This window comes from Scyliorhinus torazame, chromosome 12, assembly GCF_047496885.1.
Source record: "Scyliorhinus torazame isolate Kashiwa2021f chromosome 12, sScyTor2.1, whole genome shotgun sequence".
Lineage (NCBI taxonomy): Eukaryota > Metazoa > Chordata > Chondrichthyes > Carcharhiniformes > Scyliorhinidae > Scyliorhinus > Scyliorhinus torazame.
In genome coordinates, this window is record NC_092718.1 from 39,848,812 (window position 1) to 39,873,241 (window position 24,430).

General features: G+C 45.3%; 1 protein-coding gene across 1 annotated transcript in view; it reads right to left on the minus strand.

Annotated features, from left to right (window-relative positions):
• Window positions 1–24,430, minus strand: part of myzap (myocardial zonula adherens protein) — a 139,206-nt gene that overhangs the window by 47,471 nt on the left and 67,305 nt on the right. Inside the window, exons 3-5 of the mRNA XM_072470719.1 lie at window positions 22,056–22,139; window positions 21,380–21,526; window positions 19,416–19,508 (exon numbers count right to left, since the gene is read on the minus strand). Coding sequence (XP_072326820.1) covers window positions 19,416–19,508; window positions 21,380–21,526; window positions 22,056–22,139 — 324 coding nt within the window. The remainder of the gene's footprint in view (window positions 1–19,415; window positions 19,509–21,379; window positions 21,527–22,055; window positions 22,140–24,430) is intronic.

Below are 24,430 nucleotides of genomic sequence, written 5' to 3' on the forward strand. Positions count from 1 at the left end.
GAGGGCTGTGACCAGCGGTGTTCCGCAGGGATCAATGCTGGGACCTTTGCTGTTTGTAGTATATATAAATGATTTGGAGGAAAATGTAATTGGTCTGATTAGTAAGTTTGCAGACGACACAAAGGTTAGTGGAATTGCGGATAGCGATGAGGACTGTCAGAGGATACAGCAGGATTTAGATTGTTTGGAGACTTGGGCGGAGAGATGGCAGATGGAGTTTAATCTGGACAAATGTGAGGTAATGCATTTTGGAAGGTCTAATACAGGTAGGGAATGTGCAGTGAATGGGAGAACCCTCAAGAGTATTGAAAGTCAGGGAGATCTAGGAGTACAGGTCCACAGGTCACTGAAAGGGGCAACACAGGTGGAGAAGGTAGTCAAGAAGGCATACGGCATGCTTGCCTTCATTGGCCGGGGCATTGAGTATAAGAATTGGCAAGTCATGTTGCAGCTGTATAGAACCTTAGTTAGGCCACACTTGGAGTATAGTGTTCAATTCTGGTCACCACACTACCAGAAGGATGTGAAGGCTTTAGAGAGGGTGCAGAAGAGTTTTACCAGAATGTTGCCTGGTATGGAGGGCATTAGCTTTGAGGAGCGGTTGAATAAACTCGGTTTGTTCTCACTGGAACGACGAAGGTTGAGGGGCGACCTGATAGAGGTATACAAAATTCTGAGGGGCATAGACAGAGTGGATTGTCAGAGGCTTTTCCCCAGGGTAGAGGGGTCAATTACTAGGGGGCATAGGTTTAAGGTGAGAGGGGCAATGTTTAGAGTAGATGTACGAGGCAAGTTTTTTTTACACAGAGGGTAGTGGGTGCCTGGAACTCGCTACCGGAGGAGATGGTGGAAGCAGGGACGATAGTGACATTTAAGGGGCATCTTGACAAATACATGAATAGGATGGGAATAGAGGGATACGGACCCAGGAAGTGTAGAAGACTGTAGTTTAGTCGGGCAGCATGGTCGGCACGGGCTTGGAGGGCCGAAGGGCCTGTTCCTGTGCTGTACATTTCGTTGTTGTTTAAATGACCACATGTGCAGCAAGTGCCCCCAACTGCAGAAACCTGAGCTTCGGGTTTCGGAGCTCGATCGGCGGCTGGGCACACTTTGGCACATCTGCAAGGCTGAGAGTTGTGTGGATAGAACATTTAGCGAGGTGGTCACACCACAGCTCAAGGGACTAGAGGAAAGAACAGTGATCACCAGGCAGTCCAAGAGAAACAGGCAGGTAGTTGATAGGTTATTGATTTATTGATGGTTTTAGATGCTAATTGAATGCACAGTTAAAGAGTGAAATGATTAAAAGTGTCTTGACTGAGAATACGGTCATTGTTTCAGATAATGAACTAATTATTGAACTCTAGTTTCTTGACTCTGAAAACGTAGACATTGATTCAGTGAATGTTTCCTATAATGAACCGACAATTGTATTTCAGTGTTTTCAGCAATAAGAATGTATCAACTAATTAGTTACGGCAAGATCTACGGCCAGCGGTGGCGTGAGAAACCCATTTTCATGAGACTGTACATGTAGACGCTGAGCTAACGTTGATGGACACCCGTCAATCTTAAGTAATGGCCAATGTTTGATTAATTTTTAAAAATAAATTTAGAGTACCCAATTATTTTTTTCCAATTAAGGGGCAATTTAGTTTTTATTCAAGTGAATAATTAGCAATAAAGTTGTATTTTTGACACCTCCAATCAACCTGACGATCGACTCTCATTAGAAGGTGAAATAAGAGTCCCTACAATTTGGCGAACCAGCCACGAGTGATAGGAGGAAGAGACCGAACACAACATCAAGGCATCAGGCAGCGGATCAGCAGAACCAAAGTAAGAGACCCTCACGTCTGCGGCCGCTTAGAGTCAGGTGACCGCCTACCCACCCCTTATGAAAACGTCCGGGTTGAAATAGGTCCAAGTAACAGCAACAGGCAGGTGTCTGACAATGGTATTTATATATATTTCTATTGTACGGTGTTATAGATATATATATATATATATTGCGATCCCCCCCGACTAGAGAATAGTCTATGACTTGAGGCCCAGGGTTAGAAAATACTAATTAGGAGTTGAAATGGCAGCTGGAAATCCTTGGAAGATATCAAAAGGGTTTGGGGGAAAACAACACATATGAAAGACCAATGGAAAACACTGCATGAACATAAACAGACAAGAGAAATACAAGCTTGTATTGTCTAGTCAAAGTCAGGATGATAGCTTGCAGTTTGTCAGTGATCCAATTTGAATTCTTCAAAACGAGTTACAAATTAAATGTTAAGATTTCTTTCAAATTTGGTTAAGTAACTATGATGAAATTGGTTTAAAGGAAAAATAAATTGGAGCAGAGAAGTTAACTATTTCAGCAGGCAATTGAATGATTTTTAAATTGCCCACAAACTTGTATCTAAATTACCCGATATAAGGTTTTAAGTATTGATTCATGGGATCTCAATGACGGCAGTTAAAAGCAGAATTTGACATAACTAATGTAAGGGTTTCTCCGACACCCAAATGTATTCCCAGTTTCCCCCCCTCCCAAAAAAAACAGGTGCCTACTTGTGTTAAAAATAATATTACCAACTGTACAGAGTTGCTGTTGCTGAACTAGTGCATGATATCCCACTAGTTTTGTTTTGTGTTTTCTTCTCTTCTATATATATATATATATATTTTTTTTTTTTAATTCTGTGTACATAACTGTAAATCTACTTTGTTCAAAAACCCAATAAAAAACATTTCTAAAAAAAAAAGCAGAAATTTTAAGCACGCCCTAGAGGAATTTGGAACAAATAGGAGAATTTATTATGCTATCGCATCACTCCCATTAGGGAACAGAGGTCATAACAGATTTGGGTGAAAATATCTTTGAGATCTGAACTTTCCTTTGTCTCTTTAAAAATCTGTAGCAGCGAGAAAAGGCTGATGATTAACTGTTTGAACTTTACAAGCAAATTAATATGTGGGTGTTCGTAGAGTCATGTCATCGTTAAAGTTTATCTTTATGGGGAATTAACCTTGTCTGGAGTATTTTTTAATTAGACATTCCTAGCATGTTACAATAGAAACAAAAAGACATTGACGCAATTCATTTGTTGTTTTAAAGCATTTGATATGTTTCGCTGCTTGTGCGTGAATGATATTTGTGTGTCTGTTTCAAGTGTTGATGTTTTCTGTCGAAATTGTAATCTTAGAGCAAACAGCTAACAGAACCTGGAGTCATGTTTTTCTGACCAGAGGATTCCAGGATATTTGTGATCAACATGTGGGAATTTTAATCCGGATACAAATTCACACATGTAAGAGTGAGATCATTTTCATTTAATACGATTTATTGGAATATCCAAAATGATTATAACCAATCCTGTGTTGGATTGATCTTGTGTTAAAACTTCTTGTCAGGTTGAAAAAACAATTATTCCTAACTCTTTTTTTTTTAATTAAATATTTTATTGAGAATTTTTGGTCAACCAACACAGTACATTGTGCATCCTTTACACAATATTATAACAACACAAATAACAATGACCTATTTTATAAACAAAAAATGAATAAATAATAAATAACAAAAATGAAAACTAGCCCTAATTGGCAACTGCCTTGTCACAAGTAACACTCTCCAAAAATATAATTTAACAGTCCAATATATAATTATCTGTAGCAACGACCTATACATACTATACAGTATATATTAACAACCCTGAGAGTCCTTCTGGTTCCTCCTCCCCCCCGCCCCCCGATCCTGGGCTGCTGCTGCTGCCTTCTTTTTCCCATTCCGTCTATCTTTCTGCGAGGTATTCGACGAACGGTTGCCACCGCCTGGTGAACCCTTGAGCCGACCCCCTTAGGACGAACTTAATCCGCTCTAGCTTTATAAACCCCGCCATGTCATTTATCCAGGTCTCCACCCCCGGGGGCTTGGCTTCTTTCCACATTAGCAATATCCTGCACCGGGCTACTAGGGACGCAAAGGCCAAAACATCGGCCTCTCTCGCCTCCTGCACTCCCGGCTCTTGTGCAACCCCAAATATAGCCAACCCCCAGCTTGGTTCGACCCGGACTCCTACTACTTTTGAAAGCACCTTTGTCACCCCCATCCAAAACCCCTGTAGTGCCGGGCATGACCAAAACATATGGGTATGATTCGCTGGGCTTCTCGAGCACCTCGCACACCTATCCTCCACCCCAAAAAATTTACTGAGCCGTGCTCCAGTCATATGTGCCCTGTGTAATACCTTAAACTGAATCAGGCTTAGCCTGGCACACGAGGACGACGAGTTTACCCTGCTTAGGGCATCTGCCCACAGCCCCTCCTCGATCTCCTCCCCCAGCTCTTCTTCCCATTTCCCTTTTTGTTCATCTACCATAGTCTCCCCTTCGTCCCTCATTTCCCTATATATATCTGACACCTTACCATCCCCCACCCATGTCTTTGAGATCACTCTGTCCTGCACCTCGTGTCGGGAGCTGCGGGAATTCCCTCACCTGTTGCCTCGCAAAAGCCCTCAGTTGCATATACCTGAATGCATTCCCTTGGGGCAACCCATATTTCTCGGTCAGCGCTCCCAGACTCGCGAACTTCCCATCCACAAACAGATCTTTCAGTTGCGTTATTCCTGCTCTTTGCCACATTCCATATCCCCCATCCATTCCCCCCGGGGCAAACCTATGATTGTTTCTTATCGGGGACCCCCCCCCCAAGGCTCCAGTCTTTCCCCGCCGTCGCCACTGTCCCCAAATCTTCAGTGTAGCCACCACCACCGGGCTTGTGGTGTAGTTCCTCGGTGAGAACGGCAATGGGGCTGTCACCATAGCCTGTAGGCTAGTCCCCCTACAGGACGCCCTCTCTAATCTCTTCCACGCCGCTCCCTCCTCCTCTCCCATCCACTTACTCACCATTGAAATATTAGCGGCCCAATAATACTCACTTAGGCTCGGTAGTGCCAGCCCCGCCTATCCCTGCTATGCTGTAAGAATCCCTTCCTCACTCTCGGGGTCTTCCCGGCCCACACAAAACCCATGATGCTCTTTTCAATCCTTTTAAAAAAAGCCTTCGTGATCACCACCGGGAGGCACTGAAACACAAAGAGGAATCTCGGGAGGACCACCATCTTAACCGCCTGCACCCTCCCTGCCAGTGACAGGGATACCATATCCCATCTCTTGAAATCCTCCTCCAGCTGTTCCACCAACCGCGTTAAATTTAACCTATGCAATGTGCCCCAATTCTTAGCTATCTGGATCCCCAGGTAACGAAAGTCCCTTGTTACCTTCCTCAACGGTAGGTCCTCTATTTCTCTACTCTGCTCCCCTGGATGCACCACAAACAACTCACTTTTCCCCATGTTCAATTTATACCCTGAAAAATCCCCAAACTCCCCAAGTATCCGCATTATTTCTGGCATCCCCTCCGCCGGGTCCGCCACGTATAGTAGCAAATCGTCCGCATACAAAGATACCCGGTGTTCTTCTCCTCCCCTAAGTACTCCCCTCCACTTCTTGGAACCCCTCAACGCTATCGCCAGGGGCTCAATCGCCAGTGCAAACAATAATGGGGACAGAGGGCATCCCTGCCTTGTCCCTCTATGGAGCCGAAAATATGCAGATCCCCGTCCATTCGTGACCACGCTCGCCACTGGGGCCCTATACAACAGCTGCACCCATCTAACATACCCCTCTCCAAAACCAAATCTCCTCAACACCTCCCACAAATAATCCCACTCCACTCTATCAAATGCTTTCTCGGCATCCATCGCCACTACTATCTCCGTTTCTCCCTCTGGTGGGGCCATCATCATTACCCCTAACAACCTCCGTATATTAGTGTTCAGCTGTCTCCCCTTCACAAACCCAGTTTGGTCCTCGTGGACCACCCCCGGGACACATTCCTCTATTCTCATTGCCATTACCTTGGCCAGGATCTTGGCATCTACATTTAGGAGGGAAATAGGTCTATAGGACCCGTATTGTAGCGGGTCCTTTTCCTTCTTTAAGAGAAGCGATATCGTTGCTTCAGACATAGTCGGGGGCAGTTGTCCCCTTTCCTTTGCCTCATTAAAGGTCCTCGTCAGTACCGGGGCGAGCAAGTCCACATATTTTCTATAGAATTCGACTGGGAATCCATCCGGTCCCGGGGCCTTTCCCGTCTGCATGCTCCTAATTCCTTTCACCACTTCTTCTACCTCGATCTGTGCTCCCAGTCCCACCCTTTCCTGCTCTTCCACCTTGGGAAATTCCAGCCGATCCAAGAAGCCCATCATTCTCTCCCTCCCATCCGGGGGTTGAGCTTCATATAATTTTTTATAAAATGTCTTGAACACTCCATTCACTCTCTCCGCTCCCCGCTCCATCTCTCCTTCCTCATCCCTCACTCCTCCTATTTCCCTCGCTGCTCCCCTTTTCCTCAATTGGTGTGCCAGCAACCTGCTCGCCTTCTCCCCATATTCATACTGTACACCCTGTGCCTTCCTCCATTGTGCCTCTGCAGTGCCCGTAGTCAGCAAGTCAAATTCTACATGTAGCCTTTGCCTTTCCCTGTACAGTCCCTCCTCCGGTGCTTCCGCATATTGTCTGTCCACCCTCAAAAGTTCTTGCAGCAACCGCTCCCGTTCCTTACTCTCCTGCTTCCCTTTATGTGCCCTTATTGATATCAGCTCCCCTCTAACCACCGCCTTCAACGCCTCCCAGACCACTCCCACCTGGACCTCCCCATTATCATTGAGTTCCAAGTACTTTTCAATGCACCCCCTCACCCTTATACACACCCCCTCATCTGCCATTAGTCCCATGTCCATTCTCCAGGGTGGGCGCCCTCCTGTTTCCTCCCCTATCTCCAAGTCCACCCAGTGTGGAGCGTGATCCGAAATGGCTATAGCCGTATACTCCGTTCCCCTCACCTTCGGGATCAATGCCCTACCCAGCACAAAAAAGTCTATTCGCGAGTAGACTTTATGGACATAGGAGAAAAACGAGAACTCCTTACTCCTAGGTCTGCTAAATCTCCACGGGTCTACACCTCCCATCTGCTCCATAAAATCTTTAAGTACCTTGGCTGCTGCCGGCCTCCTTCCAGTCCTGGACTTCGACCTATCCAGCCCTGGTTCCAACACCGTATTAAAATCTCCCCCCATTATCAGCTTTCCCATCTCTAGGTCCGGAATGCGTCCTAGCATCCGCCTCATAAAATTGGCATCATCCCAGTTCGGGGCACATACGTTTACCAAAACCACCGTCTCCCCCTGTAGTTTGCCACTCACCATCACGTATCTGCCCCCGTTATCCGCCACTATAGTCTTTGCCTCGAACATTACCCGCTTCCCCACTAATATAGCCACCCCCTTGTTTTTCGCATCTAGCCCCGAATGGAACACCTGCCCCACCCATCCTTTGCGTAGCCTAACCTGGTCTATCAGTTTCAGGTGCGTTTCCTGTAACATAACCACATCTGCCTTAAGTTTCTTAAGGTGTGCGAGTACCCGTGCCCTCTTTATCGGCCCGTTCAGCCCTCTCACGTTCCACGTGATCAGCCGAGTTGGGGGGCTTCCTCCTACACCCCCCCCCCCCCCCCCTTGTCGATTAGCCATCACCTTTTTCCAGCTCCTCACCCGGTTCCCACGCAGCTGTATCTCCCCCAGGCGGTGCCCCCCCCGCCCATACCAGCTCCCCCCTCTCCCCAGCAGCAGCAACCCAGTAATTCCCCCCTCCCACCCCCCCCGCTAGATCCCCCGCTAGCGTAATTACTCCCCCCATGTTGCTCCCAGAAGTCAGCAAACTCTGGCCGACCTCGGCTTCCCCCCGTGACCTCGGCTCGCACCGTGCGACGCCCCCTCCTTCCTGCTTCTCTATTCCCGCCATGATTATCATAGCGCGGGAACCAAGCCCGCGCTTCTCCCTTGGCCCCGCCACCAATGGCCAACGCCCATCTCCTCCACCTCCCCTCCTCCCCCCATCACCACCTGTGGGAGAGAGAAAAGTTACCACATCGCAGGATTAGTACATAAAACTCCTCTTTCCCCCCTTTTTAACCCCCCTCTTTGCCCCCCACATTCGCCCCACCACTTTGTTCAAACGTTCTTTTTAATAACCCGCTCATTCCAGTTTTTCTTCCACAATAAAAGTCCACGCTTCATCCGCCGTCTCAAAGTAGTGGTGCCTCCCTCGATATGTGACCCACAGTCTTGCCGGTTGCAGCATTCCAAATTTTATCTTCTTTTTATGAAGCACCGCCTTGGCCCGATTAAAGCTCGCCCTCCTTCTCGCCACCTCCGCACTCCAGTCTTGATAAACGCGGATCACCGCGTTCTCCCATTTACTGCTCCGAGTTTTCTTCGCCCATCTAAGGACCATTTCTCTATCCTTAAAACGGAGGAATCTCACCACTATGGCTCTGGGAATTTCTCCTGCTCTCGGTCCTCGCGCCATCACTCGGTATGCTCCCTCCACCTCCAACGGACCCGCCGGGGCCTCCGCTCCCATTAACGAGTGCAGCATCGTGCTCACATATGCCCCGACGTCCGCTCCCTCCACACCTTCAGGAAGACCAAGAATCCTCAGGTTGTTCCTCCTTGCGTTGTTTTCCAGTGCCTCCAACCTTTCCACACATCGTTTCTGATGTGCCTCCTGCGTCTCCGTCTTCACCACCAGGCCCTGTATGTCGTCCTCATTCTCGGCTGCCTTTGCCTTCACGACCCGAAGCTCCCGCTCCTGGGTCTTTTGTTCCTCCTTTAGCCCTTCGATCGCCTGTAGTATCGGGGCCAACAGCTCTTTCTTCATTTCCTTTTTGATCTCTTCCACACAGCATTTCAAGAACTCTTGTTGTTCAGGGGCCCATGTTAAACTGCCACCTTCCGACGCCATCTTGGTTTTTGCTTGCCTTCCTTGCCGCTGTTCTAAAGGATCCACTGCAATCCGGCCACTTTCTCCTCCTTTTTCCATCCGTATCCAGGGGGGATTCCCTTCTGGTTTACCGCACAGTGTTTTTAGCCATCAAAATTGCTGTTGGGGCTCCTATCAAGAGCCCAAAAGTCCGTTTCACCGGGAGCTGCCGAAACGTGCGACTCAGCTGGTCATCGCCGCACCCGGAAGTCCAATTATTCCTAACTCAACTGACACAAGAAGAAAGACAGAAAAAAATTCTGAGATCGGAGTGTAAAGTAACGATTGTTAACGAAAAGGGATGCCCTGGTTATGTTTTCACCTTGGATCGAAACAAAGAGAGGTGGTGATGTAATGAAGTCCAGGTGAAAACCTTTATTCCACCTCTTTTTCAAACGAGCAGAGAATTAACCCTTGCCTGTTAACAGCTGAAGATCTATTTACATTTTTTACAGGAATTGGGAATTACAAATTTTAAGTTTGAATTATCAGATATGTTCCGATTAATTAACCCATTTTGCCCCAAGCAGGATGGATGTTTTGTGTTTTACTTTATAGGTAACTGCAAGTGGAACAAGATACGCAGTTAGCTGGTGACCATGGACATGAGAACAAAGCCGCTTTTGAAGAAGAGATCCTACAACTTAAGACAAAGAAGAGATGAACTGGACATTAATAAAAATCTGAAAGTCAACAACCTGTCGTTTGAATTTCGGACAATTCTGGAATGTTGAAAGCCAATGTAATTTAGCAAGTTGTTAAATAGGTTAAGAGCCCATGGTGTTAAGGGCAAGACCCTGGCATGGATAGAGGATTGGCTGACTGGCAGAGAGTGGGAATAAAGGGGTCTTTTTCAGGATAGCAGCCGGTGACTAATGGTGTGCCTCAGGGGTCTGTGCTGGGACCACAACTTTTCACAATATACATTAATGATCTGCGAAGAAAGAACTGAAGGCACTGTTGCTAAGTTTGCAGATGATACAAAGATCTGCAGAGGGACAGGTAGTATTGAGGAAGCAGGGGGGGCTGCAGAAGGACTTGGACAGGGTAGGAGAGTGGGCAAAGTGGCAGGTGGAATACAATGAGGAAAAGTGTGAGATTAAGCACTTTGGAAGGAGGAATGGAGGCATAGACTATTTTCTAAATGGGGAAATGCTTAGGAAATCAGAAGCACAAAGGGACTTGGAAGTCCTTGTTCATGATTCTCTTAAGGTTAATGTGCAGGCTCAGTCAACAGTTAGGAAGGCATATGCAATGTTAGCATTCATGTTGAGAGGGCTAGAATACAAGAGCACAGATGTATAAGGCTCTGGTCAGACCCCATTTGGAATATTGTGAGCAGTTTTGGGCCCTGTATCTAAGGAAGGATCTGCTGGCCCTGGAAGAGGTCCAGAGGAGGTTCACAAGAATGACCCCTGGAATTAAGAGCTTGTCGTATGAGGAACGGTTGAGAACTCTGGGTCTGTACTCGTTGGTGTTTAAATGTTATTGGAACTTACAGGATACTGCGAGGCCTGGATAGGGTGGACATGAAGAGGATGTTTCCACTTGTAGGAAAAACAAGAGCCAGAGGACACAATCTCAGACTAAAGGGGCGATCCTTTAAAACAGAGATGAGGAGGAATTTCTTCAGCCAGAGAGTGGCAAATCTGTGGAACTCTCTGCCACAGAAGGCTGTGGAGGCCAAATCACTGAGTGTCTTAAAGACAGAGATAGATAGGTTCTTGATTAACATGGAGATCAGGGATTATGGGGAGAAGGCAGGAGAATGGGGATGAGAAAAATATTAGCCATGATTGAATGGCGGAGCAGACTCAATGGGCCGAGTGTTCTACTCCGATGTCTTATGGCCTTAAGTTACGTTAAAAAAAAAAGATGTAATTTAAGACAAAGAACAAGCAATCAGAATGTTACTGCCTGAAATCTAATGGAAAAGTTCGATTTCTGTTATAAACATGAAGATATTTTATTGGATTGCAAGATTTGTCCAGGGCTCATGGTTGGGATAGGATTAAGTAATTGAACATAGAACATACAGTGCAGAAGGAGACCGTTCGGCCCATCGGGTCTGCACTGACCCACTTAAGCCCTCACTTCCACCCTATCCCCGTAACCCAATAACCCCTCCTAACCTTTTTTGGTCACTGAGGGCAATTTATCATGGCCAATCCACCTAACCTGCACGTCTTTGGACTGTGGGAGGAAACCGGAGCACCCGGAGGAAACCCACGCAGACACGGGGAGAACGTGCAGACTCCGCACAGACAGTGACCCAGCAGGGAATCGAACCTGGGACCCTGGCGCTGTGAAGGCACAGTGCTGATCACTTGTGCTACCCATGGTGCCCCCAGGGTAGACAATTGAGACAGGAAATCAAAACATGAAATGAGAATTAGAATATTGGGTGCAATTCAATGGAATATTTCAATCTGGCATTAATATGAAGGGGAAGGTCTCGAGGAGGCTAGTAAATTGATAAACCTTCTCTTGGTAATGCTTCTGTCCTTGTCTGTGCTTTTATTTAAGACAACAAAGTTTGATACTCTGGCCACCACCCAAGCCATCTAGACCATACGTGGAGAGATTAGCAACAACTTTGAAATCTTTGCTAAGGTCACAAAAGGTTCAAGAATGTTTGGTATGACATTGGAGCACTTTGTACGTGTGCAGATAAGTTATGCATTGAAGAGCAGGCCCCATCCATGCACACTGCTTGACAAACAGCATGGCCGGAAATGGCAAGGGGGCCAACAGAGAGAAACAACATCATTAAGTGATCAAGGCCCTCACACATATTCCAAAGAGAACCTGAAGTTAAAATAATTGGGATAGGATCAAACACACTGATACCTGTCAAAATGAGCACAATTTAAGTGATGGGCTAAATTATTTGTATAAGAACAAGTAAGGGCCTGGTAGCAAGTAAAGCCGGTGAGGAGTATCCACAAGATGGATACAAACAAGTTGGAGAGCTGGAGAATATTTTAAGTTCATGCATGATGTTATTTTGAATGATGATTTGCAAATGGGGAGTGTCAGAGAGAAAAGGGTGTCAATCCAATTATTCAGAGATCACATTCAAGTTACAATAGATTATGGAATAAACTGGAATTTAACATAAGTTATGTGAAGAGAAAACTGGAATCGAAAACAAAAGCAAAGAAGTGAATTTTCTCCCTGCACAGATCACCCCCACTCGAGGGCTAGAAAAAGAAAGTGACCAAGAATAATAGTGAGATAAAGGATGGAAGAGTAAGCTCTCACCCATGAAAACTGGAAGCGTATTATACGTTACTCACTAGTTGAAATGACATTTATTTTAGTTTAGTCAACACATAATCTATGTATGACAACTCACTACAATTTTATAGTCAATTTCAGATCAAAAGCTCGTCCCAGGACCTGGTCTTAGTATCATACTCAAAATTGACAAGGGAGAAAGAACATATGACCTTAAGACAGTGCTGTGAGACGTCAAGGTTGGTCAATTATTGATACAAACTATCAGTCCAAAGAAGTAAACGTGCCATTACTGCACGTGACAGGTTTTTTGCTTTGTTCCTTTCTATGGTGATGTCAAGGTGGGCAAAGAGTTGAATGAAATGGCAGCTATCATACAAAAGGTAGCTATTGACGCCTCTGCAACCCTGTTCAACATTTCATCTGAAATGAGAGCTCTGTGGCCTTGCAAAATCAAATTGCTCTTGATTATATTCTCGCCCAGAAAGGTGGGACATGTGCCCTGATTGGATCAGAATGTTGTACTTACATTCCAGGTAACTCTAAAGGGATCAGTGATTTGGCAAAACACAACCAGAAGGAGGTTGCAAAACTCAAGCAAACCGAGTCCAACACCTATCGGGGTTGGGCTACTGGGTGGCTAGGGTCCTTGGGGGCCTGCCTCAGTGGTGCAAGGTTTAGTCATGTTCTTTGTAGTCATTTTTGCTATGTATGTTATGTTTCTGATAACTAAATATATCTGTAAGAGAATGTCAAGAAGCCCTAAAATGGTGCCTATGTATTCACTTAGACAAATACCTCTACAGGGTATGAGCGGTTCTTACTATTAGCTTAAAATGCTTGTAACTCTTTCAAGGATTGCCCATTCTAGTGTTGAAGGCTGTTCCTAAACAAGGGACCATTAAAGACAACTGTGAATGTGTTTCTTTTGGCTTTTATTTTTATTTTTTTCACTTTAAAGAACAATACAACACAGGGATAAGGCCATTCGGTCCTCCAAGCCTGTACCGTGCATGATATTTTAATTGTGATTCATTCTATTAGGTTCAGAAGAACCAAAAGGGGGGGGAACTGATAGATTATTGATTTATTCCTGGCTTCAAGTGCTAATTGAATGCATAGCTAAAGAGTGAAATTATTAAACGTCTTGACTGTGAGAATACAGTCATTGTTTCAGATGATGAATTAATTATTGAACTCTAGTAACTTGACTGTGGAAATTTAGACATTGTTTCAGGGAATGTTCCATATAATGAGTTGACAATTGTTTTTCAGTGCATTTAGCAATAAGAATGTACCAACTAATTAATTCCAGCACAGTCTATGGCCAGCGGTGGCGTAAGAAACCATTTTCATGACGCTGTGTACATAGACACTGAACTAACTGTGATGGACACCAGTCAATCTTAAGTAATGGCCAATGTTTGATTCCTATATCATCCTCTAAGTAACAGACATCCATTTGAACAAACCATGAGGTCTCAGCTGAGAATTAGAAACCAATGAGAGTAAATGAGGGGTTAAACCAGAGAGAAGGATTCCCTTAAAAGTAGAGCCTCAGGATCGAGGTCTTATTCCTGAATTCTTGAATCATCTATCCCTTTATTTGTGTTTAAAGTGATTTCTTTATGCCTTTATGTTTAATGCTTTTTTAAAATAAATTTAGAGTACCCAATTATTTTTTTCCAATTAAAGGGGAAATTTAGCATGGCCAATCCACCTAATCTGCACATCTTTGTGTTGTGGGGGTGAAACCCACACAGACACGGGGAGAATGTGCAAACTCCACCTAACAGCAGGTTAAAAAACAGGATCTCAACGGTTCTAATCACTGGATTATAAGGGCAGCATGGTAGCATAGTGGTTAGCACAGTTGCATCACAGCTCTAGGGTCCCAGGTTCAATTCCCGGCTTGGGTCACTGTCTGTGCGGAGTCTGCATGTTCTCTCCGTGACTGCATGGGTTTCCTCCGGGTGCTCCGGTTTCCTCCCACAGTCCAAAGATGTGCAGTTAGGTGGATTGGCCTTGCTAAATTGCCCTTAGTGTCCAAAAGGTTGGGGTGGGGGTTACTGAGTTACGGGAATAGGGTGGAGGTGTGGGCTTGGGTAGAGTGCTCTTTCCAAGGGCCGGTGCAGACTCAATGGACCGAATGGCCTCCTTCGGCACTGTAAATTCTATGATTCTATGATTCCGATGCCACCTGCTAGCAAGTACAGAAATAGGAGAATAGGTCAGCTGAATGTGTGGCTCAAGAGTCAGTGTAGGAGGAAGGGTTTTAGATTCCTGGATCACTGGGACCATTTCTGGGAAAAGTGGGACATGTACAAGGAGGACAGTCTGCACCTGAACAGAATGGGACCAACATCCTTGCAACTGGGGTTGCTAGTGCTGTTGGGAGGAGTTTAAACTCGTTTGGCAGGGGGGGAGAATAGCATTAGTACAATAGGGACAAAGCATACTATAGTGAAGAAAACAAGACAGAGGGAGTTCAACCATGTTGAGTTCCAAGGGAGTATGGTGAAGGTACATGGCCTCAACTATAATACGCCTAGCATTAAAGTAAAGACTGAGGAGTTAAAGGTGCGAATTGATATGTGGAATTGTGATATTGGGTTTTTTTAAATTATGAATTTAGAGTGCCCAATCATTTTTTCCAATTAAGGGACAATTTAGCGTGACCAATCCACCTACCCTGCACATCTTTGGGTTGTGGGGGATAAACCCACGCAAACACGAGGAGAATGTGCAAACTCCACACAGTGACCCAGAACCTGGGACCCCAGCGGGAATTGTGATATTGTTGCCATGACAAGCGTAGTTGAGGGAGGGACAGGACTGGCAACTAAACATTCCAGGGTATCGGATCTTCAGGCAAGACAGGGGAGGAAGTAAAGGAGGAGGTGGTGCAGCAATATTAATTAAGGAGTCAGTTAGTGCAAGAAGGGATGATATCTTGGAAGTGTCTTCAAATGAGGTTTTGTGGGTAGATCTTAGGAATGAAAAGAGGGCACGCACATTGCTGGGAATGTATCATAAAATGTTTTTATGAAGGATTTTTTATGTTATATAAAACAAAGGCAATCATAAACATACATTGAAAATAACTGGGGGCAGCACGATGGCACAGTGGTCCTAGGTTCGATCCCAGCTCTGGGTCACTGGCCGTGTGGTGTTTTCACATTCTTCCCGTGTTTGTGTGGGTTTCACCCCCACAACCCAAAGATGTGCAGAGTAGGTGGATTGGCCACGCTAAATTGTCCCTTAATTGGAAAAATGAATTGGGTACTCTAAATTTATTTTTTTTAAAAGCTTGGGCCTCTGCATTACTAGTCCAGTGACATTACAACTATGCCATTGTCTCTCTCAATACAATGAAAGTTATTTAACTCCCAAAATCAATGCATGTTGTTCACAAGATTAAACTTATTAAAATAGTCCAAAATATAGTTTACTAATATCATGGGAGTTGCTGAACCACACACAGCTTTACATTTTCAAGCAAAAAGAGATTGCTTCAGAATAGTTTTTCTTGGATTCTTTTTGACAAGACAGAATATTATCGTCCCTTTTGCACATTCTCCCTGTGTTTGCGCGAGTTTCACCCCCACAACCCAAAGATGTGCAGGGTAGATGGATTGGCCAAACTAAATTGCCCCTTAACTGGAAAAGATGAATTGGGTACTCTAAAATTTTTTTTAAAATATATATATATATATATATATACACACACATCTTTTGTTATTTACATCGGTTGTGGCTTCTTTTTTTGCGTTCTCCAGTAGGTGCTTACTTCCAACTGAGTCCCCATCCTTCCACTCCCCCTTTTCTTCCTGACCACCCCTCTTCCCTTCTAGTCATCTGGAGTGCCCTCTTCAGCTCCTATATCTTGTTCCTGTTTGGTTAGCGTGACACCGTGTATTTTGTTATTTGCCTGGTTGGGCTCCCTGCTTCTTTATTACACCACCCCCTCCGCCTTTCGTTAGCATTTGTTGTAGCTTTCAGCTCCCTCTGGCTTACTGGCTATTGGCTGCAATAGCTTTGGTCTTGGAACAGCTGGGTGAATGGCTCCCATGTTTTGTGGAAGCCCTCTTCCGACCCCTGGATGGCAAATTTAATTTTCTCTATCTGGAGAAATTCCGATAGGTTGGACAACCACTCTGCAGCTTTGGATGGTGCTAATTGCCAACCGAGCAGGAATCTCTGGTGGGCGATCAGGGAGGCGAAGGCAAGGGCGTCGGACCTTCTCCCCATGAAGAGACTGGGCAGTTCTCAGACCCCAAAGACTGCCACTCTCAGGCAAGGCTCCACCCTCACCCCCACCATCTTGGACATTGCCTCGAAGAAGGCTGTCCAGAACCCGACAAGTCTAGGGCAAGACCAGAACATGTGGGCACGGTTGGCCGGGCCTCCTTGACACCCTTTCCATTCATGGGAGTATAATATAGGCCCCCAAACAGCCAGCAGGCAATAGAGGAGCAGAGACGCAGCCAAATTACTGAGATGTGTAAAAATAATAATAAGGTAATTATATTAGCGGATTTCAACTTCACCAACATTAACTGGAATAGTCATAATCTTTAGATGGCCCGAATTTCTTGGAATGTATTCAGGAGAGCTTTTTATGTCAATGTGTCGATGGTCCAAAAATGGGCGCTGCAGTGCTGGACCTAATTCTGGGGGATGAAGCAGGTGTTTGACACGGCAGTGTGAGAGCATTTTAGTGACAGCGACGACAACACAGTACGATTTAAGTTTGTTATGGAAGAGGAAAAAAGTCTACAAAAAATGGTACTGCACTGGGTGGTGTGCGGGAGGTGGGGGGGGGGGGAAGAGAGAGAGAGAGAAGCGGCACATTTTCTTAACATAAGGCAGGATCTGTCCAAAATTGATTGGGAACAGCTTCTTGTGGGAAAATCTACAGCGGAGCAGTGGGGGTATTCAAAAAGGAATGGGGAGAGAACAGGTCCAACATGTTCCCTTTAGGGTGAAATGTAGGAGCAACAAGTCCAGAGAACCCTGGATGGATAGGAATATTCAGGACTGGATAAGTAAGGAAAACAAGGCTTTTAACACGTACAAAGGGAGAAAATCAGAAGAAGTCTTGGTGGAGTATTGAAAGTGCAGGGAGGAACTTAAGAAAGCAATTGGGAGAGCAAAGAGGGGGCATGAAAAAGCACTGGCATGTAGAATATCTTGGGTTTGTCCCTAATTCTAAGTATATTATGGGGAAGAGGATAGCCAAGGAAAGAGTTGGGCCCATTAGGGACCAGGGGGACAATCTGTGTGTAGAGCCGTTGGACATTGGTAAGGTGTTAAACAAATACTTCAAATCTGCCATCACTCAGGAGGAGGAGGGCGTAGGTACAGAATTTGGCGATAAAGACTGCGAGGTTCTTGAATAGTTTGACATAGGGAGTGATGAGGTGTTGGAGATTTTGGCAGGCTTAACAGGTCTGGATGAGTTGTATCCCAGGCTGCTGTGGGAGGCAAGGGAGGAAATTGCAGGGACTCTGACCCAAATGTTTAACTCCTCCCTTGCCACAGGGGAGGTGCCAGAGGATTGGAGCACTTGGTTCCACTTTTCAAGAAGGATGGTAGAGATAAACCAGGCAATTATAGAGTACCGAGTCTCACATCAGTGGTAGGGAAACTATTGGAGAAAATTCTGATGGGGAAAATTAATCTCCACTTGGAAAGATTTGGTTTGGTCAGGGATAGTCAGAATGGCTTTGTCAGAGAGAGGTCACGCCTAACAAATTTGATTGAATTTTTCGAGGAAGTGATCAGATGTGTAGATAAGGGTAGTGCCGTTGATGTAGCTTACATAGATTTCACCAAAGCCTTTGGCAAGGTCTCACATGGGAGACTGATAAAGAAGGTAAAAGCACATGGGATCCAGGGTAACTTGGCAAGTTGGATCCAAAACTGGCTTGGTGGCACGAGACAGAGGTTGGTGGTAGGAGGCCGGTGTGACTGGAGGCCGGTGTGACTGGAGGCCGGTGTCCAGTGGTGTATCACAGGAATCAGCATTAGGTCTTTTATTGTTTGTGATATATAAACAATATACTGAGAATGTGTGGGGGCTTGGGGGGTTGACGGTAAGTAAGTTTGCAGATGCCATAAAGATTGGCAGGGTGGTTAATAGCGAGGAAAAAGATCTTAGGTTGCAGGAAGATATAGAGGGGTTGGACAGATGGGCAGATCAGTAGCAGATGAAATTTAACCCTGAAAAGTGTGAGGTGATGCACTTTGGAAGGAGTAACATGACAAGGGAGTGCTCAATGAATGGCAGGACACTAGGAAGTTGAAGTTCAGAGGAACAGAGACACCTTGGGGCCCTTGCCCACAGATCCCTGAAGGCCGCAGGATAGGTTAATAGGGTAATTAAGAAGGCATACAGGACCCTTACTTTTATCAGTCATGGCATAAATTATAAGAGCAGGAAGGTTATGTTGGAGCTGTACAAAACTTTGGTTAGGCCACAGTTGGAGTACCGTGTGCAGTTCTGGTCACCTCGCTATAAGAAGGATGTGATTGCACTGGAGGGGGCGCAGAGGAGCTTCACCAGGATGTTGCCTAGAATGGAGCATTTGAGTTTGAAGAGAGGCTGGATTGGAAGCAGTTGTTTTCCTTGGAGCAGAGAAGGCTGAGAGGGGACCTGATGGAAGTGTATAAGATTATATGGGATATGGACAAGGTGGATAGGAAGCAACTGTTCCCCTTAGTTGAAGAGTCAATAACGAGGGTATATAATTTTAAGGTGAGGGGCAGACCGGAGGTTTATAGGGGACTTGAGGGAAAGTGTTTGCACCCAGAGTCTGGAATGCACTCCCCGGGAGGGTGGTAGAGGCTGGAAACCTCACAAGCTTTAAAAAAAAAATCATAGATCAGCATTTAGACTGTCATAACACTCAAGGCTAAGTGCTGGAAAGTGTGATTGGTGTAGATTTAGCGTAGTTTTGACGGTGCAGACTCGATGGGCCTTTTCTGTACTGTATGACTATGAACTCACGCTGGATTGTTTTGAATTTGGAATCAAATTCTGATTTTGGGCAATAGTATTAAATAGGAAATAGCAAGTTGCAACTGGTTTGACATCTCTCCAGATTTATATTTTCATTGAAATCAAATGAGTTGTTGATTTGTGCATTCCACGAGCTTTCACAGTCAATAATTAGGTCTCATCTTAAGGACTAGGCTGTTCAATACTCTTCATGACATCAGCAGGTATGTAGATAGTAGTCTGTAGTAAAATGATCACATAAAATGATGAACCGACAGGCAGTCCAACCTACCTTCATTTCATTTTTGAGCTCTTGTATTTCCTCCTTCATTCCACTAACCTCACCAAACATTTGTCGTCTGACTTTCTCCAGTGAATGCCTCACCTGAATATAAAGCAAACGAATACATCAAACTGACAGAATTCCACCTAAACTCTCCAAGCCAATCGCCCAGTCTGCACAGTAAAACATCTATGATTTTCTCTTGGCCTTTTCCTAAATAAACCCAAGTTACGATTCTGCACTCTCAGAGAATCAGCGTTGCTGTTTTCTAGCTGCATCTCCAACCGTACACTCTTGAGCATAATCCCCTTGTTAGGATTGTTTGATCACCGCTATACATACCCTATTAACTGGCAGATGGACATCCCAGTTGGATGGCTCCACACCGATTCACAAACACATTACAATGACTCTACAACCAGGTACACTGCACTCACAGGAAAACCTCCCCCAGAGTCGGAGATACTCCCCAGTTAAGGAAACCCAGTGGGAAGGGGGTCATTAAACCTCCTGCAATAACCAACACATCTCGCACCTGGAATGGGACCAACACCACTGAGAACAGATTAAATGACCATTTATCTCATTGCTGCGAGCAAAATGACTATTGACGTCAGCAACAACAGCGAAAGCACTTCAAAAGTAATTCATAGGGGTGGCACGTGGCAAGCACTGGGACTACAGCGCTGAGGACCCGGGTTCAAATCCCGGCCCTGGGTCACTGTCTGTGGGGAGTTTGTACATTCTCCCCGTGTCTGCGTGGGTTTCACCCCCACAACAAAAAGATGTGCAGGTTAGGTGGATTGGCCACGCTAAATTGCCCCATAATTGGAAAAGAAAAATAATTGTGCACTTTAAATTTATATATATTTTTTTTTAAGTAATTCATAATTGTGAAAGTCTTTTTCACGATTTGAGAAAGATAAAGAGGTGCTAGAACATAGCACAGTACAGGCCCTTCAGCCCACGATGTTATGCCGACCAAATACAAGCTCTTTCTTCTGTACAGATTGTGTAGAACATAGCAGGGTTTAGCCCATTTCTTTCCTATAAACCCAGCTTTCAATACTTCTATCCCTATGTCAGTCTGTCACTAAAGAATAATTTTTATTTATTTAGCACAAGGGTTTTACAGCCAATCAAGAATTTGTTTTTGAAGTGTAGTGACTGTTGGGGTGGAGGAAACCAAACAACCAATTTTCACACAGCAAGCAGAGTGGAAGGCACAGTGGTTAGCACTGCTGCCTCACAGCACCAGGGACCTGGGTTCCATTCCAACCTCAGGTGACTGTGTGGAGTTTGCACGTTCTCCCAGTGTCTGCGTGGATTTCCTCCAGGAGCTCTGGTTTCCTCCCACAGTCCAAAGATGTGCAAATTAGGTGGATTAGCCATGATAAATTGCCCCTTAGTTTCCAGAGATGTGCAGGTCAGGTGGGGTAGCGGGGTTAGGGCGGAGGAGCAGACATAGGTAGGGTGCTCCTTCAGAGAGTCAGTGCAGGCTTGATGGGCCTCCTTCTGCACTGTAGGGGTTCTATGTACTCCTTCTATGTAAGCTCCACAGACAGCAGTGAAGTAGAGCACCAGGACCGGGAGTTTAACTATTATTTCATAGAACTTTCCCTTTTGATGTCTCCTCCTCTGCAAACTGGCACACTCCAGCCACCAATCTGACCTCAGACACATGTCACACTGAGATTGAGCAATCTCCTCATTCATCTGCCTTCCCCCATCTGAATTGAACTGCTGAACACCCGGAGGAAACCCATGCAGACAGTGGGAGAACATGCAAACTCTTCAGCTAGGAGCCTGACCCCATGGTGCAGCAGTTAGATTGTACCAAGAAACAAAAACTCAGGAGAGAGTTGGGAAGTACAATCTCACTTGGGACCCTTTCCTAGGTTTTAACAAACTAAACAAGAAAGTGCCCACCTGTCAAGCAACTGGACAGTAACTTGGAACATTGACTATCTCACCTCCTTAATGTAATTCATTTCCTCTTTAAGCTGGTTAACTGACCATTCATACACAACCATCTCGGCCTTATCGGCATCAGCTCGCTGCACCACTCCATACACCGGGCTGTAGGGAGACGCCTCTGAACCCAAGCCATTTGTAAGATGCTGCAAAGCAAAAAAAGATGTGTTTCGTTTTGTTACTTCAGCGTTTTTGGTCACCTCGGGAAAGCTTTTTTCTGTGGGCAAAAATAACATAAACTCATTCTTTCAAAATATGTTTACGATTTCCCTCCCCAGGAGTGTGTGCTGTCCCTGCTTTGTTCCCTCAAACGAGCACATGAAACCAGGAGGACTCCAAGAGCAAAGGAATAACAGTGGAGCAGTAGACAGGACACTTCAATAACTAAGTAGTGAGCTTTTATGAGAAATTACTATAGCATCTTCAAATGTAGCAAAAACCAAGGATCAGAAGTTTAGAGAGGGCCGTTTCATGCTTGGTCTTGGGCAGAATTTAAATTTCGCAGAGAGCCAGTAATCGATATGCGAGATTTCAAAATGGCCAATAGGCAAAAGATGAGAAATGGGATAGCTACAGAACATTCACCCAATGCTAGAGAGAACAGGGCAGACAGGAGCGCCGGCTGACCTTGTTTTGAACAGATGTGTGTATCTTTTATTTACAATGATCACTAACCAGTGGAGATGATTGTGTGCCGTTACGGTCAGGGTGGATAAATCCATTGCGTTTCCTACTGTTCTCGGTGTTTGTTTTCTCCTCCTAGAGTAAGAAAGCAGATTGACTGGGATGTTGCAGAATTGGAAAAACACATGGTTAACTCTAAATATTATTTGCCCTTTTCTCCTCTTAAAGCAGGCAAGAGACGATTCCCAGTGTAAACTATTAAAAAAGTAGAGCAAGACCATCAATTACGCTACAAAAGCAAAATACTATGGATGCTGTTCTACTGATCACAGGCCTGAATCATAGGCCGGGCTTTAGTGGAGCTCACCAGCATGGGCACCATGGGGGGGGGGGGGGGGGGGGGGGGGGGGGGGCAATTTACTGTTTCTCTGACCACAGCTGCTGCTTGATCTAATTATCTCCAGCATTTTCTGTTTTTATTGCGTCAAATATCATAAACGGCACTACTGAAAAAATGTAAGAGAACAAAAGCACATTTATTGTCAGAGTATCAAAAAACTGCTCAAAATCCTCATATTTGGTAATAGCAATTAAATCTTTTAGAAAATGTGGTGAGCCACGTATGGCTACGTAAGGCGGTTGTATATATGTTCACTATTGTTCTACTGTTCTAGTACTATCATTATCTCCACTGTTGTATATACTTACTGTTATTGCTGCTCTGTTATTGGTTGTTGCTGTTGTACTGTTGGAATGTTGTTATTGGTGCTGCTGTTGGCTCCGCCTGTGTCTCCGCCCCTCTGAGGAGGTATAAAGCCCGTCGATCTGGGGCAGTCTTGCAGTGCGGGAGGAGCTACAGGTTGGCACACTTTTGGTCTATTAAAGCATCGGTTCACTACTACTCAGCGTCTCGACTGAATTGATGTCGATCACCCAACCCAGTGATTGTACTTAACTTGTTACAGGTGATGTCCACAAAACAATCTTTGTTGAAAGGGTTAACAGATCCACAGCAGATGTGGTTTACTCTTACCTGCCCCTCTGCTATGGCCTAGCAAGCCATTCAGTTCAAGGGCAATTGGGTATCAGCCAGAAGCATCTACATTCCATGCACAAATAGAGAGAGAAAAAGGGGCAGGAGGCTTATAACCACCTCACTTTATGTCAAATGCCATTAGCTACCATAAAAATGTTTAATACCAGATATGTTTGTACTTCAGGTGCTGTATGCCCTAATGAAATCCGACAGCTCTCAGCGTGTCCTCTAGCTAGGTTAAAGTGAGCCATAAATTAATTGTAACAATTAAAACATTGGTGCAATTCCAAATCTCTTGTAGAACTTATTTTGGTATTTGCTTTCTCCTCACTCCACCAAAAAGGTCACTTTTCCCCACAAGTTTACACCCTCCTCTAATTTAATTAAAGGCGAGTGGGTTCAATCAATGAAAGCTTTTGAAAAACACTGCAGACCGACAGCATTTTGTGGACTCACTCGCCTTACTAAGCATAGTGCGATGGAGTTCGAATATTCTGATGGGATTTAGGTGCTGGTTAGGAAATTACTCAATTCACGTAATTGGCTCATTTATAGTTTTTCAATGTATCAGTTGGCAACTTTGGGGGGGGGGGGGAGAAAAAGGAACGATTTGATTGGAGGGTTTATCCGTTCGTTGTTTGCATTTCTGTTTTACATTCAGCAGATCAACACAGTTGGTTAAATGGTTAATTGAACCAATCGCATGCAAGTGCGTTGGGAACATTGTGTGTGTAACACGGAGTTAAGACAGACATGTCATGTGTGTTAGGAACAGTGTGTGTGTAACGCTGCATGTTAAGACAGACATGTCATGTGTGTTAGGAACAGTGTGTGTGTAACGCTGCATGTTAAGACAGACATGTCATGTGTGTTAGGAACAGTGTGTGTGTAACGCTGCATGTTAAGACAGACATGTCAGTGTGTTAGGAAGACTGTGTGTAACGCTGCAAGATGAGGCAGACATGTCAGTGTGTTGGGAGCATTGTGGGTGTTGGGAACATTGTGTGTGTAACGCTGCAAGTTGAGGCAGACAGGTCAGTGTGTTGGGAACATTGTGTGTGTAACGCTGCAAATTAAGAGACATGTCAGCGTGTTAGGAACATTGGCCTGGATTCTCCAACACTACCGATTCTGCCGCGCTGTTCGAGGGCCATTGAAAGCGGCCCCCGCCGATTCTCCGCGCCCCGACGGGCCGAGTGGCTGACATGTTTGACCGAGTCCCGCCAGCGTGGGTTACTCAGGTCCCACACACCGGGGCCTGGAATGTGTGTCTGCGGGGGCCGTCCTAGAGGGGCAGGCGGGGGTTCCGACCCTAGGGAGGCCTCCACGGTGGCCTGGCCCGCGATCAGGGCCTACCCATCGGCAGGCTGGTTCCATGGGGGCCTATGTT